At 36.5% G+C, this 14,411-nt stretch overlaps 1 protein-coding gene across 15 annotated transcripts in view; it reads right to left on the bottom strand.

The window, feature by feature from the left end:
* UBE2D3 (ubiquitin conjugating enzyme E2 D3) overlaps positions 1 to 14,411 on the bottom strand; it is a 71,342-nt gene that overhangs the window by 8,891 nt on the left and 48,040 nt on the right. For all 15 annotated transcript variants that reach the window (XM_070263340.1, XM_070263342.1, XM_014738630.2 and 12 more), the window contains 2 exons: positions 5,581 to 5,644; positions 5,461 to 5,492 (listed from right to left, as the gene is read on the bottom strand). In XM_070263340.1, coding sequence (XP_070119441.1) covers positions 5,461 to 5,492; positions 5,581 to 5,644 — 96 coding nt within the window. The remainder of the gene's footprint in view (positions 1 to 5,460; positions 5,493 to 5,580; positions 5,645 to 14,411) is intronic.

The raw sequence follows: 14,411 nt of genomic DNA, 5'->3' as shown, positions 1-14,411 counted from the left end.
CAATTTCTTATCTTGATGGGCTTACAGTCTGGTAAGAAGACATGCAATAAAATGTCACAGGTTATTATGAAAAATGAAGAGGGTATTATCTGGAGTTTAAGGGAGAAAGGTCAATTTGCTGATGAAGAATCAAGTTTAAAGAAACATACAACTAGTAAATGGAAGAGCTACAACTCTTTCTATTCCTAAGTCCCTCCTTTTCATATTGTCTACAAAATTTTAATAAAAAAATTAAGACTGCAAAGCAGCATCTGAGAAGTATACAATAAAACAAATCAAAGCAAGGCACCAGAATGTGATCTGAATTTATTAGATTAACATATCTTTATTAAATAATACAGCTACACTAACTGGGAATAGTTGATCCAAACAGCACACTTTTATAAAATAGGTTAATACTGAAGATGTTTGTACTGCATACAATTAACAATTTATGGGTAATCTTACACATTAAGTTTTTATAAAATCCAATCCCAAAGGTTCTGTTTAAGCTTTCATTCCAAGTGCTAGATCTGACTGCTTCTGAATAAAAGCAATCAAATGATGAGATTTAGGCAAAGCCAAATTTCATTTGTTCAAAAAAATAACTTTTGGGATGAAAATATTTCAATGTTACAATTTAACACTAAAATTCCACCAAATAGAAGATGAAAAACTGGCAAAACCACAAGGCCTAGAGGTAACCAAACTATGCCATCTAATAAACTTAGGCTCTCTATCGAATTTACTATAAATTGACAGCAAACAGAAAATACAACAAAGAAACACAAAAAGGAATACCTGATCATCAGTAAAATGACCCAAATCTTAGAAATCCAGAATTTATCTTGGATCTCTTCTTTAGAAACCTTCTACCCCCGTTTTGCTCCAATCAGGCCAAGTCACTCCTCCTCAATGTCTGTGCTTCCTTCCCTGTGGGAACCGTAACATGCTGGTACTCCTACAGATCCATCTCCTGTTTCTACCTCCTGACCCAGACTGATTTTGGTAGCTCTGGAATCTTTCTCTAGTGTATTCATTCCAGGACACATATTCAAATGCCTACGTATATTTCTACTTGGAAGTTTTTTGTGTGTGTCCAAAACTCAAACCACAACAGTAAAGCCACAAACCAGGATCTCATTGTTGATTGTTCCTCTCATCTCCTCAAAATAGTTACCAAATCTTAAAGATCCTTAAAATCTCTTGAACTAGCCTCCTCTCCTTTAGGCCTACTGCCACTACTACCTTAGTTGAAGATCTTCTCTTACTGATCCACATTACGGCAATGGCTTACTACTGGTATTCCTACCTTCACTCTGGCTTTTTCCTCCAATTTATCCTTCACCCTAATGCTGAAGTGGTCTTTTTAAGATACAAATTACTCCCCTGCTTGATATCTAAGCACAGCTTTCAAGATAAAGTTCAAACTCCTATGCACAAAAGGTGCTTTATGATTTAGTTCCCACAAATCTAGTCAGTCTCATCTTCCACCTATTCTCCAGAATATGCTCTCTTTACTGCACATAAAATAAGTATATTTTACATCTCCTTTTTCTCCTATTACTTCTTTCCCTACCTGGAATATTCTTCCTTATCTGCAGGAACCTATCTATCCCGAAAGGTTCATCTTAAACTTTCTTTAAAAAGATAAATAATACAGCCTTCCCTTTAGTCCAACCTGCTGGCTGCCCTTCTTTTCTTTCTGTAAACACTTAATATTACTCAACATACTTGCAATTTATTTACTTATATTTCTCTTTTCCACTAGACTGCAAAGCTCCTTATATGAGAGTATAAAATATCGAAGAGTTTTCATGTATCATTCATTAGCCATCGCAAGAAAGGACAAAATATCTTTTTTTTGCTGAGGAAGACGGGCCCTGAGCTAACATCTGTTGCCAATCTTCCTCTTTTTCTGCTTGAGGAAGATTAACCCTGAGCTAACACTTGTGCCAATCTTCCTTTATTTTACATGTGGGTCACCGCCATAGCATGGCTGACGGAGTAGCATACATCTGCGCCCAGGATCTGAATCTGTGAACCCAGGCTGCCAGAGCAGAGCGTGCAGAACCTAACTACTAGGCCATGGGGTTGGCCTATGACAGAATACTCTTAATCTAAGGTGAAAGAGTTACCCTTAGGGACCAATAAAACAACACCTATGGATCAATTATTTTACTTCAGATGATTTTTGTAGCTGATTCTGCTTACACAATTCACAGACATGGTACTTTCTTCCATGGCTATCTCATAATTAGGTGGAAGTTAGTGCGATTCTCCAAATAATTTCAAAATGTTGCTTTCTGCCAGCTCCATTTCCGATTAAAGAAAAATCAAGCATGTAAATATCAGAAACAACAGGTAAGGAAGTAATTTTTCCTCACTGCATCAATTCTTAATGGGGATTGCCCTTAATACAGTACAAAACAAACAAAGTTTAAAATAACTGGCAATGCTCTGTCAAGTCTTTCAAAAGTTTAGTTTTTAATCAGTATTTGTGCTTCCAAAGTATCTTACCTTCAGAAAGAATAAGCCAGCACATAGTTATTAGAAATAAGCATTTCTGCCTCATAACTTTAATGATGAAGAGCATTTCCTGACTACAACCCACTAACATTCAATGCTACTCTGTACTGAAACTTAAATTAGATGTTTCATCCCTTAGAAAGTCAGGAGCCGTTAGTTCTGTGGCACTGCCATCACTTTACCTGACCTAAGCAGTACTTCCAAGCAAAAAGAATCTTGTTACCATTTGTTCTTCCAGAAAATATGCAATCTGTGGGTTGTTATGCCACCACTGGCCCTAGTGTTTTGGGTCACATCTGCATGCCACATAGGGTAGGCATACTAACAAAATAGGCTAATATTCATCTAATCAAACTGTGATGTTTTGTCACAAAGATGCAACCAAAAGCCAAAATAGTAACATGAGTTATTTCATTGATGACTCCACAGTAAGGATAATTGTTAACTATTTACAAGCTGGCACCTAAACTTAGATCCTAACTCAAAGAGTACAATAAAATCTGTATTTTGGGTGAGTATGTATAACTTTTCACTCCTTCCTGAGATTACCCAAGAGTGAGAATTAAGCTTTTTAGAAAACAAGAATATTTCAAGGAATAAGGCTACCAAAGCAAAACTCTGCAGTTATGGTATAAATATGTTTCACTTTTCTTAATCAGGGAACACTTAAATAGCTCAGAAAATCAAATATTTCTGTTTTAAAAAGCAGAAAATTGCTGGTCATTAATATATATTGAGGTTGCTGAAAAGATTTTGCAAGAAATAACCATAATCTGAAATATATATAAAACAAATGAAAAATAAATTTTTTTCTGAAAATAAAAGCAAATTAAGTTAGCTAAAAAATTTGTCAGAATAAGCAATCTTCTATCTTCTATTCTCTGGAAAATTACTAGCATAAAGTACTTCTATTTATGCTTCACTGTGATTTACTATAGGTACATTCCTTACCTTCTGGAAAGAACAATTCAATAAAAAAGTGAAGTCTCAAAAGTCAAGCAGAAAAACATCACACTGGTTTTTAAAGAGCTGGTTTATTATGCACACCATCCAATTAGAAGCCTTGATTACCAACTCGCTTGTGCTGTATTGGTACTGACAACTAATTTTTATGAGACTATCGTAAAGCACTCTCTGGATCAAAATGAGCTTTATTTGGTATAGATATGGTAAGGCATTTTACTGAATTCTTTCCTTTGAAAATTGGTAATCTATAATGGGAAACTTCTAGAACTTGCAAATACAAGTGCCTAAAGAATCTAGGTAGGCAAAATGAAGTGGAACTGGTAGGAACTGTGGCAAACACAGACCCCACCTAAAAAAGGGAGGCAGCTGCTACTCCATCCCAAGCCATTATGGCTTGTGGAATGAGGGTCTAGCCAGAGTTTTTAATGTGAAGATTGACAACTTTTAAAACACTTTGTGGACCAAACTGGGTAAGCCATTAGTTAGTTAACTATGCCTATCATAAATCACAATTTTGTTACCAAATTAGAAAAAAGGAAGCACTTGCAAAGCAAAATAAAAATTTGAACAGTAAAAATAGTTCTTGAGACAACCAGAAACAAACAATCCTGACTTTGTAGTTTTTATCAGGATAATCCAGCTACATTTCAAATTATTAAACTAAATAACCCACCCTTCTCCCCCAAGTTTGATTTAATTTGATTCACTATCTCCCTACTTTTAGGTTGTAACATTTCACTTACTCTAACTTAATCATCCCTCCTAGGATTTCCCATAAATTTCTCTCACTAAGCACTTCATTCACACATCACTTATTTCCCATTTTATCAAGCACTTTGTTGTTGCTGTTGAGGAAGATTCGTCCTAACACCTGTGCCAATCTTCCTCCACTTTGTTTGTGGGTCCACACGAGATCTGAACCCACGAACCTGGCCGCTGACACAGAGAGCGCCGAACTTAACCACTACGCCATGGGGCCAGCCCCTCAAGTAGTTGTTTTAACTGCTATCTCTCCCAGTAGACGTTAAGTTCCCTAAAGACTGAGAGGGATCATGTCTATTAGTTCATTTGTATCCTTAATGGCTGGCACACAGCAAGGGCTCACACTGGCTGAGAATGGGGAAAAAAATTAAAGTCACCAAAATCAGAACTATTAAATTTTTCTGGGTAACTTTTCCAAGGGCATTTCTTTTTCAGAATTATTAACATCTACTTATTGACCGTCATCTCATCTCTATGTTACTGCCATTTATGTTGGGATTAAACCACCAAAAAAGGAGAAGAAAGCAGAAAATTCATTAAGACACATACAACTTGGAACAGAAATCCTAAAGTGTCCTCCAAGTCAAAAAAATGTTAAGTATTGTGCAGGACAGTCTTACCCAAGGATGTTTTACTGTGCTCTAACTCTGAGAAATTCTTAGATGGTTTCCATAATTCTGAATATTCAATTATCCAGCATATATAGTTTCTTATCTACTTAGGATGGAAAGGAATTTTGCTGTATTCAAAATATCACTTTCTACCTAAAAATATTCAAATTTTGTATAAAACTCAAATTCTATAAAGAGTCAAATATCAAAATAACACAATTGGAGCTAGATTTTTGGCAGCTACAAGCAAGAGAGTAAGATCCTGGAGTTACACCACAGGAGAGGCAGTAAATTAACTGGCTCTATAAATAACAGGAAGCTGTGGCAATGCTTTACACTGCTATGAAGGAAAACTAGACTGAGGTGAAGAGACACTTGTAGGTCATAGATATGCTATACTAGAACCTGAACACAAGAACAGACTCATATAGTATAATGTAACAAATGACTAATTCATTAAATTATTCTTTCTTTCAAAAGCAGTACAACTATAGCACATCCAAAACCGAATTACAATGTAATAAATAAACCTCAAGACTAAGTTAAAAATCTATAACTAGATCAGTGCTAGATTTTCAATTAAAAGCAAACATTTTTAATTCTTAATACTTACAGGTCCCATAATTGTGGCTTGCCAATGGAACACTAGAAAAAAGAAAAACTCTTGTTATTATCTAAAAATGTACAGGTTTCTTTCAAATTAGCCATAAAAATCAACTTGAAAGTTACTTACTATCATCCCCAACTGGACCTGCAGAACATTGTGCTGGAGGGTCACGGGCCAAATCACTAAGTTCCTACACCAAGACAGAAATTGGATGGGTCATGAAACCGTAATAGAAAACATAAGCAAACAGAGTCAACAGCTTCCAGTTATTTTCATCCCATTCTTAAAAGGACATACAGTCTTAACTCACATGAACAATACATTCTATTAAGAGAGAAAATGTAAGCAACCCTAGTCTAGTTCCTGGAACATGGTAGGCATAGTTAGTCCCATAGTTAGGACACATACGGAGACAATCATCTTGGCGAGGGTTCACAAAATACATATACGCGATATGAAAATTTTATTACATGAATGAAAGCTGTCTTTTCACAAACCAAGAAACTGGTAATCAGATATTTTCATAGCTTAAAAACAAGGCAGTTTTCAACATTCATGTTATTTGCTGAACTTTCAGACCATCTCAGAGGTCCTCGTTTCTACTGTTTCAAACCCTCTCTATTCTTTCTGACCACACTAGCCACACCCAACTCATTTCTCCACTTGAAAAATATCTCATGGGGCTAGGCAGGTATCCTTGTTGGTTTGATCTCCTTATTTCCTCAATTTAACCTTGTCTTTCACTCAGTGTTGAGTAAAACTACAACTCTAGAAGAATCTACCTCTCCAAGCAGAAAATAAGTTTGCCCTTAGCAAACATACGGTTTCTACAATTTCAGCTGACCTTATATTTACAACAAATATGTACTTATCCCTTCCATGACTTGTGCATAATAAATATGGATAATCTAGTAAGAAAATAAAGTCAGTAAAAAAATAAAGCTTCTTTAATATGTTTTTATTTTTAAGGTGATATAGCTATATCTACAAATATCTACATATAAATCCCTATAGGGATCTTTAGAACCATGAGAACAAGGGGTTTCCCAGAACAAGGCAGGGAATACACAACACTGCAGGGAGACAACCAGGGCAAGTATTTCCTCTATCACAGGGTCAAAATGCACTTCAGAAAATGGCCAATTCTTCAGGAATGATCAGTCTAGATTCACTCTATTAAAAACAACCAAAAAATCAAGGCAGAAGTGTCCGTGTGGTAATCATTTCGCAATATACATATAGCTTAATCATTACGCTGTATCTCTAAAACTAAAACATTCTCAATTATATCAATATAACTGGGGGGAAAAAATGTCCTCATACACTCTGCCACTTTGCTTCTGAAACTCATACCGTAAGGGCTTTTAAGGTTATCAAGACAGCCAGAGATCCCAGGATTCACAATCTTAGAATGATCGAAGATCAGATCAGACCTCTATGCTTGCCTCTGTAAATATACCCTAATACGTTCAACATATTTAAGAACGGGAAAAACGTCATTCCAAACACTTCTGATTCTGATGAGTAGGAATTACAGGAACTCTTACCTCAGAGTTAAATAACTGGTTAAAAGAAACTACGTATGGTTTTAGCTTAAAAAAAAACTCAAACACTTTACAAAATATCAAATGATTCTGAACCAAATACGTATTTGAAAACTACATTTTTTTGAGTAAAAAATGTACTGGCAACTTGAATTAATCAACTATCCATTACTGAGCAAAGGACTTTTTCATAGGCCAGATCAAGTCTCATATAGCAATTACATGCATTCCATGATCAGCCACAATTATAATCGCAATCTAACACCATCTCAAGGTATATCTACTCTACTGTAAATAAGAGTCAAGCACTGACACGAACACACAATTTTCCCATGTGCCCAAACTTATATAACAAGTTTTACTGTTTAACTGGCCCAGCAAAAAAGGATAAACCAGAGGCTAACTTACTCCGTTTAATTTCCTCTTTCCTTAAGGAGCATAAAAGTCCAGAACAAGTCTATTTTAAGGTTAAAAATTCACCTGTTCCAAATCATCCCCTCCCCATTTGCTACAAAAGATCTGAGCTTTCAAAAAATGCTATTGAAACCTAAATACAAACCTTACATATGTAATTCAAATGCTCAAACACAGCATCATTAAATAAGAACACTGAGTATGTGCCTCCCTCAGTATGACTTTTAATCCAACTTAGACCCACTAATTCCTAGGCTTATTTCCTCATCTCTAAAGTAAGAATGTCTATTTTCACAGAAGTTTTGAGAAGATGACTAAGACAAAGTACTTTAGCACACTACCTAGCACATAACGTACTAGATGCTCAGCCAGAAGCTACTGGCTACTCGTAGACCACCCATCTTGAAAGGCAGGATTTCGGCACTCAAATCATTTGTTTATTAAACAAAAGCAAAACTGCTTCAAAAACAGGCTACATATTATAGACTTAGCTCATTTAACTCTTGCCTATGTGACAAATCATTACACTTAGCTGCTATGACATAATCATCTAGCAATTATACTGTCATGATTAAGTTATACATTAACAAAGGTCAGCAATTCAAGGAATATTTATGGATGGAGTTTTAAAGAAACCATGTTATTGGGTTGAGTTGTATTAAATTACTAATATTTGACCATTCTCAATAACAGAAATTGCAATTTCATGTGATCCTACCTAAAAATGTCTGGTAAGCATTTGAATTCAAAAACTACCAAAATGAGTTTCTTATATCCACGCTTCTTACACAGATCTACCCCAAATTATGTACTTAATAAACACATTGTTTTTAATATAACAGATTTGTCAAAATGCCCCAAGAGGGTCTTGCCTGGTGGCACAGTGGTTAAGTTCAGCACACTCTACTTCAGCAGCCCAGGTTCACGGGTTGGGATCCACACCACTGATTACCCATGCTGTGGCAGCAACCCACATAAAAAATAAAGCTAGAGTGGCGAAAGACCTTAGCTCAGAGCAAATCTTCCTCACTATTAAGAAAAAAAAAAAAAAAAAAGCCTGAAGAAAAATATCTAGTGGCTGGCCAAGTGTAGTGGTTAAGTCTGCGCACCCTGCTTTGGCAGCCTGGGGGTCCCAGGTTGGGATCCCAGGTGTAGACCTACACATCACTCATCAAGCCATGCTATGGTGGTGCCTCACATATAAAGTAGAGGAACATAGGGACAAATGGTGGCTCAGGGCCAATCTTCCTCAAGCAAAAACAGGAGGATTGGCAATAGACATTAGCTCAGGGCTAACCTCCCTCACCAAAAAAATAAATATTTAGCAGTTATTTTTAAATAAAAATCAATTTAATGATAGTTGGTCTAACAATATACCCAATAACAACGTTCAACAACTTCATTCTAAATAAAAGTTGAGGAATCTATAAAGTTGACCTAGAATATATCAATATCCTACCTGAAAGTTACATATTTTAATTATGAAGAATGTAAGAAAACATTTCTTACAGAAGAAATGAGTTTTTCTGCACACTGATATTTATGAATCACTAAGCCATTATATGTTGGCGTTATCACTCCTTTAGAGTGAAGGCATAATTTTGGCTAGTTAGCACTGAACTTGAGCTCTCCACTCCCATAATTTCAAGGCTCTACTACTCGAGGGTAATTTCTAAATGTCTTATTTTCCAAGTGCTCTATGACCAAGACACCTGTGAAGTAATAATCAAAGACCTAAAATTAGGCCAATTACCTTATGTACTAAAATCTACTCTAAATTCAACATCAAAAAATGACCTAAGTTAATTTAAGGATCAAAATAGGTCTTTTTAAACCACATACCAACATTTACCTCTAAGACACCAAATAATTCTTATGACATTATTATACCCACAGTATAAGCAAATAAGATGTAAGAACATCTTATCAGGAGAAGAAAATGCAAGAAAAAGCACACTAAGAAGTCATCTTAGATGCTCTTCTATGTAGCAGACATTCTGTCAACTCAAGAAACCATTTTATCCTACCTTCATGGAATTGCTTTACCCTTACTCCAAACATGTGACTGTAGTGTTGGGTGATCGGCAGCCACCATTAACCAATTACGCAGACAAGGCTAATCATACAATTTTGTTCCTTCAGTCTCAGGGACTAGCTCAAAGAGTTGGAAAGTAACCTAAGCTGAGACCTGACCTTGTCAGTCTGTCCATCCATCCCCACTCAAGAGTTTTCAAATTGAAGCTGGAAGGGACACCTTCCTTCTTTAATCAGGAGCTGCAAGGATGTGACCCAGAGCTGTTCACAGGGATGTGCCCTGGAATTACATGGTGAATCCAAAGAGAAAGAGACCCCAGAGGGCGACAGAGAAAGGAGAGCTGACCTGGCATACAGACATGCAATTTCAGTTCCTGAGGGTGTAGCCTGCTTTGGTTTCTATAGCTACTCCTTTGATTATCAACTACTCCAGTTTCCTTCTAATACGTACAATGGGGGGGTGGAGTTGGGACAGTAAGGAGAGACCCATTCTAGGCAGAGTGCTACTGGGATCCATTACCAATGATACAGATTTTATCCCACTGAACACAATGTAATGCTCAAGTCATGCTGAAAAACGTAAGAAATCTAAATGAAGCACAGTCTCAAAATTAAACTAGAGTCATGTGTCCTGTCTAGCAAAGAATTAACTTTCAATCTGATCATAGAAATTAGAGGTTAATTTAAATCCATTTCTAAAATTAAAAGTGTAATATTGGCTATTAGCTAAGGTTTCACCATCAAAATATTTATTCATTTAAATGAAAACTGTCTTTCTGGTGTCAAGTATGTTAGATCTGAAAATACCAAGATGAACCATGAGTTAATAAAAAGTTTTGTTTCTTGTTTTGCAAAATACAAAATCACATTTCCACAACATAACTGTTTAAAATAAAGGCATTCAAATGCTTTGCGATCCTGAAAAGGTAAACACTAACCTTGCCTGGGTTTAAAACAGTGACATTTGAGCTGGGTCTTGATGGAGGGATAAGCATTCTAAGTAGAGAAACTCACTGAAAGTCAGGAGTGTGAAAGCACAGAGGTGGTAAAAATTTGCTTGTAGTTTGGTATACCAGAGACAGAACTATGGGAAAGGGAGTAGCAGATGTGACCAGAAAGGTTAATCAGGACTGCATTTTGGGAGAGCTTTGAATATTATGTCAAAGACTATCCCAAAAGCAATGGGAACCCACTAAGTTTTTAAGCAGGAATAAGACAATTCAGATTTGGGTTTTTTAATGTATTGGTAGTAGTACATTAGAAGTGATTCTTTTAGTTTTTTAAATTATTCACTCATATCCTAAAAGCACACACGTAATTTGTGTACCCAGCTTAAGTAAAGCTTTACATTTTTACTACCTTCAGATTTTAAGAAACGTTGCAGTTATAAATGAAGATCTTTCATGTACTTCCCAGACTCCCTCCCCTTTCCCCCACAAGAGGTAATAATTATCCCATATTTAGTTTCTGCCATTTCTCCACATTGTCATAGACTACTAGATATCTCTCTCTTAAGAATATACAGCAATGTTTTGCAGGTTTTCAAATTTTAAGTGATATAAAACTAGACAGGGGCCAGCCCAGTGGTGTAGCAGTTAAGTTCGCATGTTCGCTTCAGCAGCCCAGGGTTCGCCGGTTCAGATCCCAGGTGTGGACCTACACACTGCTTGACAAGCCACGCTGTGCCAGGCGTCCCACATATAAAGTAGAGGAAGATGGGCACAGATGTTAGCTCAGGGCCAGTCTTCCTCAGCAAAAAGAGGATTGGCGGTGAATGTTAGCTCAGGGCTAATCTTCCTCAAAACAAAAACAAAACCAAAATCCAAAACACAAAAACCTATACATATCATTCGGAATGTTGGTTCTTAACACTGTTTGTGACAAGGACTTCTAAGAATCTGATGAACTACCTAACCCTCTATTTCCCAAAACATACATATGCCCACACAAATCTTAACTTGTCGAGTATCACAGATCCTCCTCACCCCCACATTGCAGGAACCACTACTGTAAAGGATAGACAAGTAGATAACTACATTAGGAAGCCATAGCAGTAATTCAGGTGAGAGCAGAACACCAACTAAGTCAATGGGATGAAAAAAACATCTTAAATATGGAGCATCTTATCCTTATAACCACCTTATGGAAATAGGCCTTATTTCCAGTTTACATTAGAGACTCTTACTCGGGGAAAGGAAAGATTGCATTAAAGTGTAGGACACGCTGAGCTTCAGGATGGGTAGCAGAGCAAAGTAGTGTATCTTCCAGACAACCTGAAAAACAGGTCTGGTGGTAGGTTTCAAAAAGGCTGGCTTCTGAAAAGGGTGTCCTTGCATCAAAGATGTATTTAAGTTAAAGAATTTAACATGGCATTTGGCAAAGCGGAGAAAAAAATTTCAATAGTACCAACCCAACTCTTCATTCTACTCAAGAAATGTCCCAGATTGAACAAGATATGGAAAACATGTTTTGTTCGGGTCAGTCCCTCCCTAACTATTCACTGTTACTTTGCATCTCACTACAACTCAGTGAGTCTAGTGTTACCTATTTTTCAAGTTACATGGCCTTTAAATGAAAGCCAACTGAGAAAACAATTATCCCTTCCACTTCAAGAGGAAACTGTATTTACTAGACTTGAGATGAATTTCTAATGAAACACCCATTGAAAGAATTTCCAAAAGTAGCTTTCTCTTTGGTTTTCACCTCATGAAATGACTTTAGTGCCTAAAAGTTTCACAGGCTTTAGGGACAAAGACAATTTGTAAAATTTATAAAAACAATTTATAAAATTATATGAATACCCGAAATTGTTAGCTCTTTGCGTCCTAGTAGTTAGAAAAGAACAGTGCCAAGGAGGAGAAAACAGCTCACAAAAAGCACCTGTAAAGTCTTCAAATTCTGTTGACTGTCCATTCCCCGCCACCGCTTCTTCCTTCCAGAACAAGCAGTACTCAGGTGGGCTCTCGGCCAATTATTAAGCCCACTAAAATATGAAAATAGTTGGCAGGGGAGACTGGCACACACTAGGAGTTGTTAAAGGCTCCACTCACTTTGAAGGGACATTAAGATGGATCAAGGACATACAACGCTAAAAACTGTACTTGCTCATTAAAAAAACCACCACCAAAGTTAGACATTTCTTTGCCACAGTATGCTCTTTTGGGGAAATTTTCTCCTTTTAAGTTCATCTTCCTCAGAATTGCTTCTCCTGAAACAACCTGCACATCTAGCTAGTGTGAGAATCCACTGTCTTCTCCTACTTAGAAATATGCTGCTTCTTTCCCTTTAAAAGCCTAAACAGATCCACAGGAAAAGGAGTCAAGCAAATCTCTCTAAAAGGCAACCAACAGGTACGGCTTAAACCATTGAGTGTTCTCATCTGGAGGAACATGATTCAACAGTCATGAGCTTCACATTTCCTTCTATGGAACTCATAAGAGAAGCCCTACAGTTTACTTTGAGGAATATCTTTGCTTCAATCACTATGGGACACACAGGATCTCTCTGAAAGTTGATTGTTGGAGGTAAAACATGAAAAGGCTGAGAGAAACTGGCCAAGAAGTCTAAACACACTGCTGAATACTTGTGTTTTGCTTCTCCATTCTCTCTACACCTTCCTCCTTCAATGAGGTTAAGTGACTAACTGTACACTACAAAGAACAGGAAGCCATGGTATTGAACACTTTAAAGGCCTGTAGGGATGATACGGAAGTATAAGAAATGGTTCTCCTCTCCAAAGAGCTTATAAATTAGAAATACAACTATTTATGAACAATGAGGCTATAGAGGAAACCGTGTTAGATCAGCCTCTAGAAAGAATTTTTTCAGTGTCACTACTTTTTATCAGTTAGCATTTCTGAAAACAAAGTTGCTACTAGTATCAACCCTGCTATTAAAAGTGTAACTACCTAAATTAACTTATTCTAGTTTGTCAAGTTCCATCATTCTCCTAAAGGCTTACCAAAATTTAACTCAGATGATTACCATGGCAAGACCAAGTTCATGGATTCCATCCTTAAGTACAATAATTATCACCACTATGTTCCACAATCATTTGTTATTCCAAGCTCTGCCATCCATCTTGCGTTATCATCACACAAAGGTCATGACAGTACTATAGATACATTTCCTATCATCACTGTTGGGAAAATTTAGAGCTCATGCCATAGTGAAAGGCAATTTCTTGTATCTGACTCAAGAGTCCATTTCTTTCAAAACTTTTACTTGACCTAAAGATTTGTACGACTATGTGAATCAGTAGTATAAAGACAGTCCTTGACTCTTAAACCTATACTGGGCAACATCAAATACTTCCTTGGGGAGTGGATGAGATGAAAAGCAAAAATAAGCACCTTTATAAGAAATTCTGACGTAACAATCACCCTCAAGAAGCCTTTACGCCCTAGCAAAATATAAAGGTATACATTCAGACCAATGATAGAGCTAAAAAATGCAGTACGATTGACCGCCCAATTAGGTAGACTGCTTTTAATTGTTCTTATAAAGATCAGGTTTACTATAAACAAAAATGTATTACTAACTTCAATGTTGTGAAATTTCTATATACCATATATAAATACAAATGGCAAGGAAGGAAAGAACAAACATCTAATGTATGGTTACCAGAAGTTATTTCAAAAGAGGTTGGCAAGAAGACTTTTGGATCTGAACAATTTCATAAAACTAAGACTTAAGAATGAGAAGAAACAGTCCCTTTAAAATCATTTCAGTTTTGAATTTGTAAATTCGTCTGAGAAATTCTGAAAGCTTCTTTTATCTTAAGGATTAAGAGTAAGTGCTAGACCATGTCTCACTACATCACTGACAAGGTATTAACGTCCTGTTTAGTTGTAATTATAGATAAGACAAGTATGCTTGTTTATTAGACAAGACACAAAGAATGGCTTGAATAATACTATGATTTTCTTTCTTTCGATGACCGTTAAAGATAAGTCACTTATGATT

Source organism: Equus caballus, chromosome 3 (assembly GCF_041296265.1).
Source record: "Equus caballus isolate H_3958 breed thoroughbred chromosome 3, TB-T2T, whole genome shotgun sequence".
NCBI lineage: Eukaryota > Metazoa > Chordata > Mammalia > Perissodactyla > Equidae > Equus > Equus caballus.
Note: the sequence above shows the minus strand (reverse complement) of the source record. Positions and strands in the feature narration are given on the sequence as shown.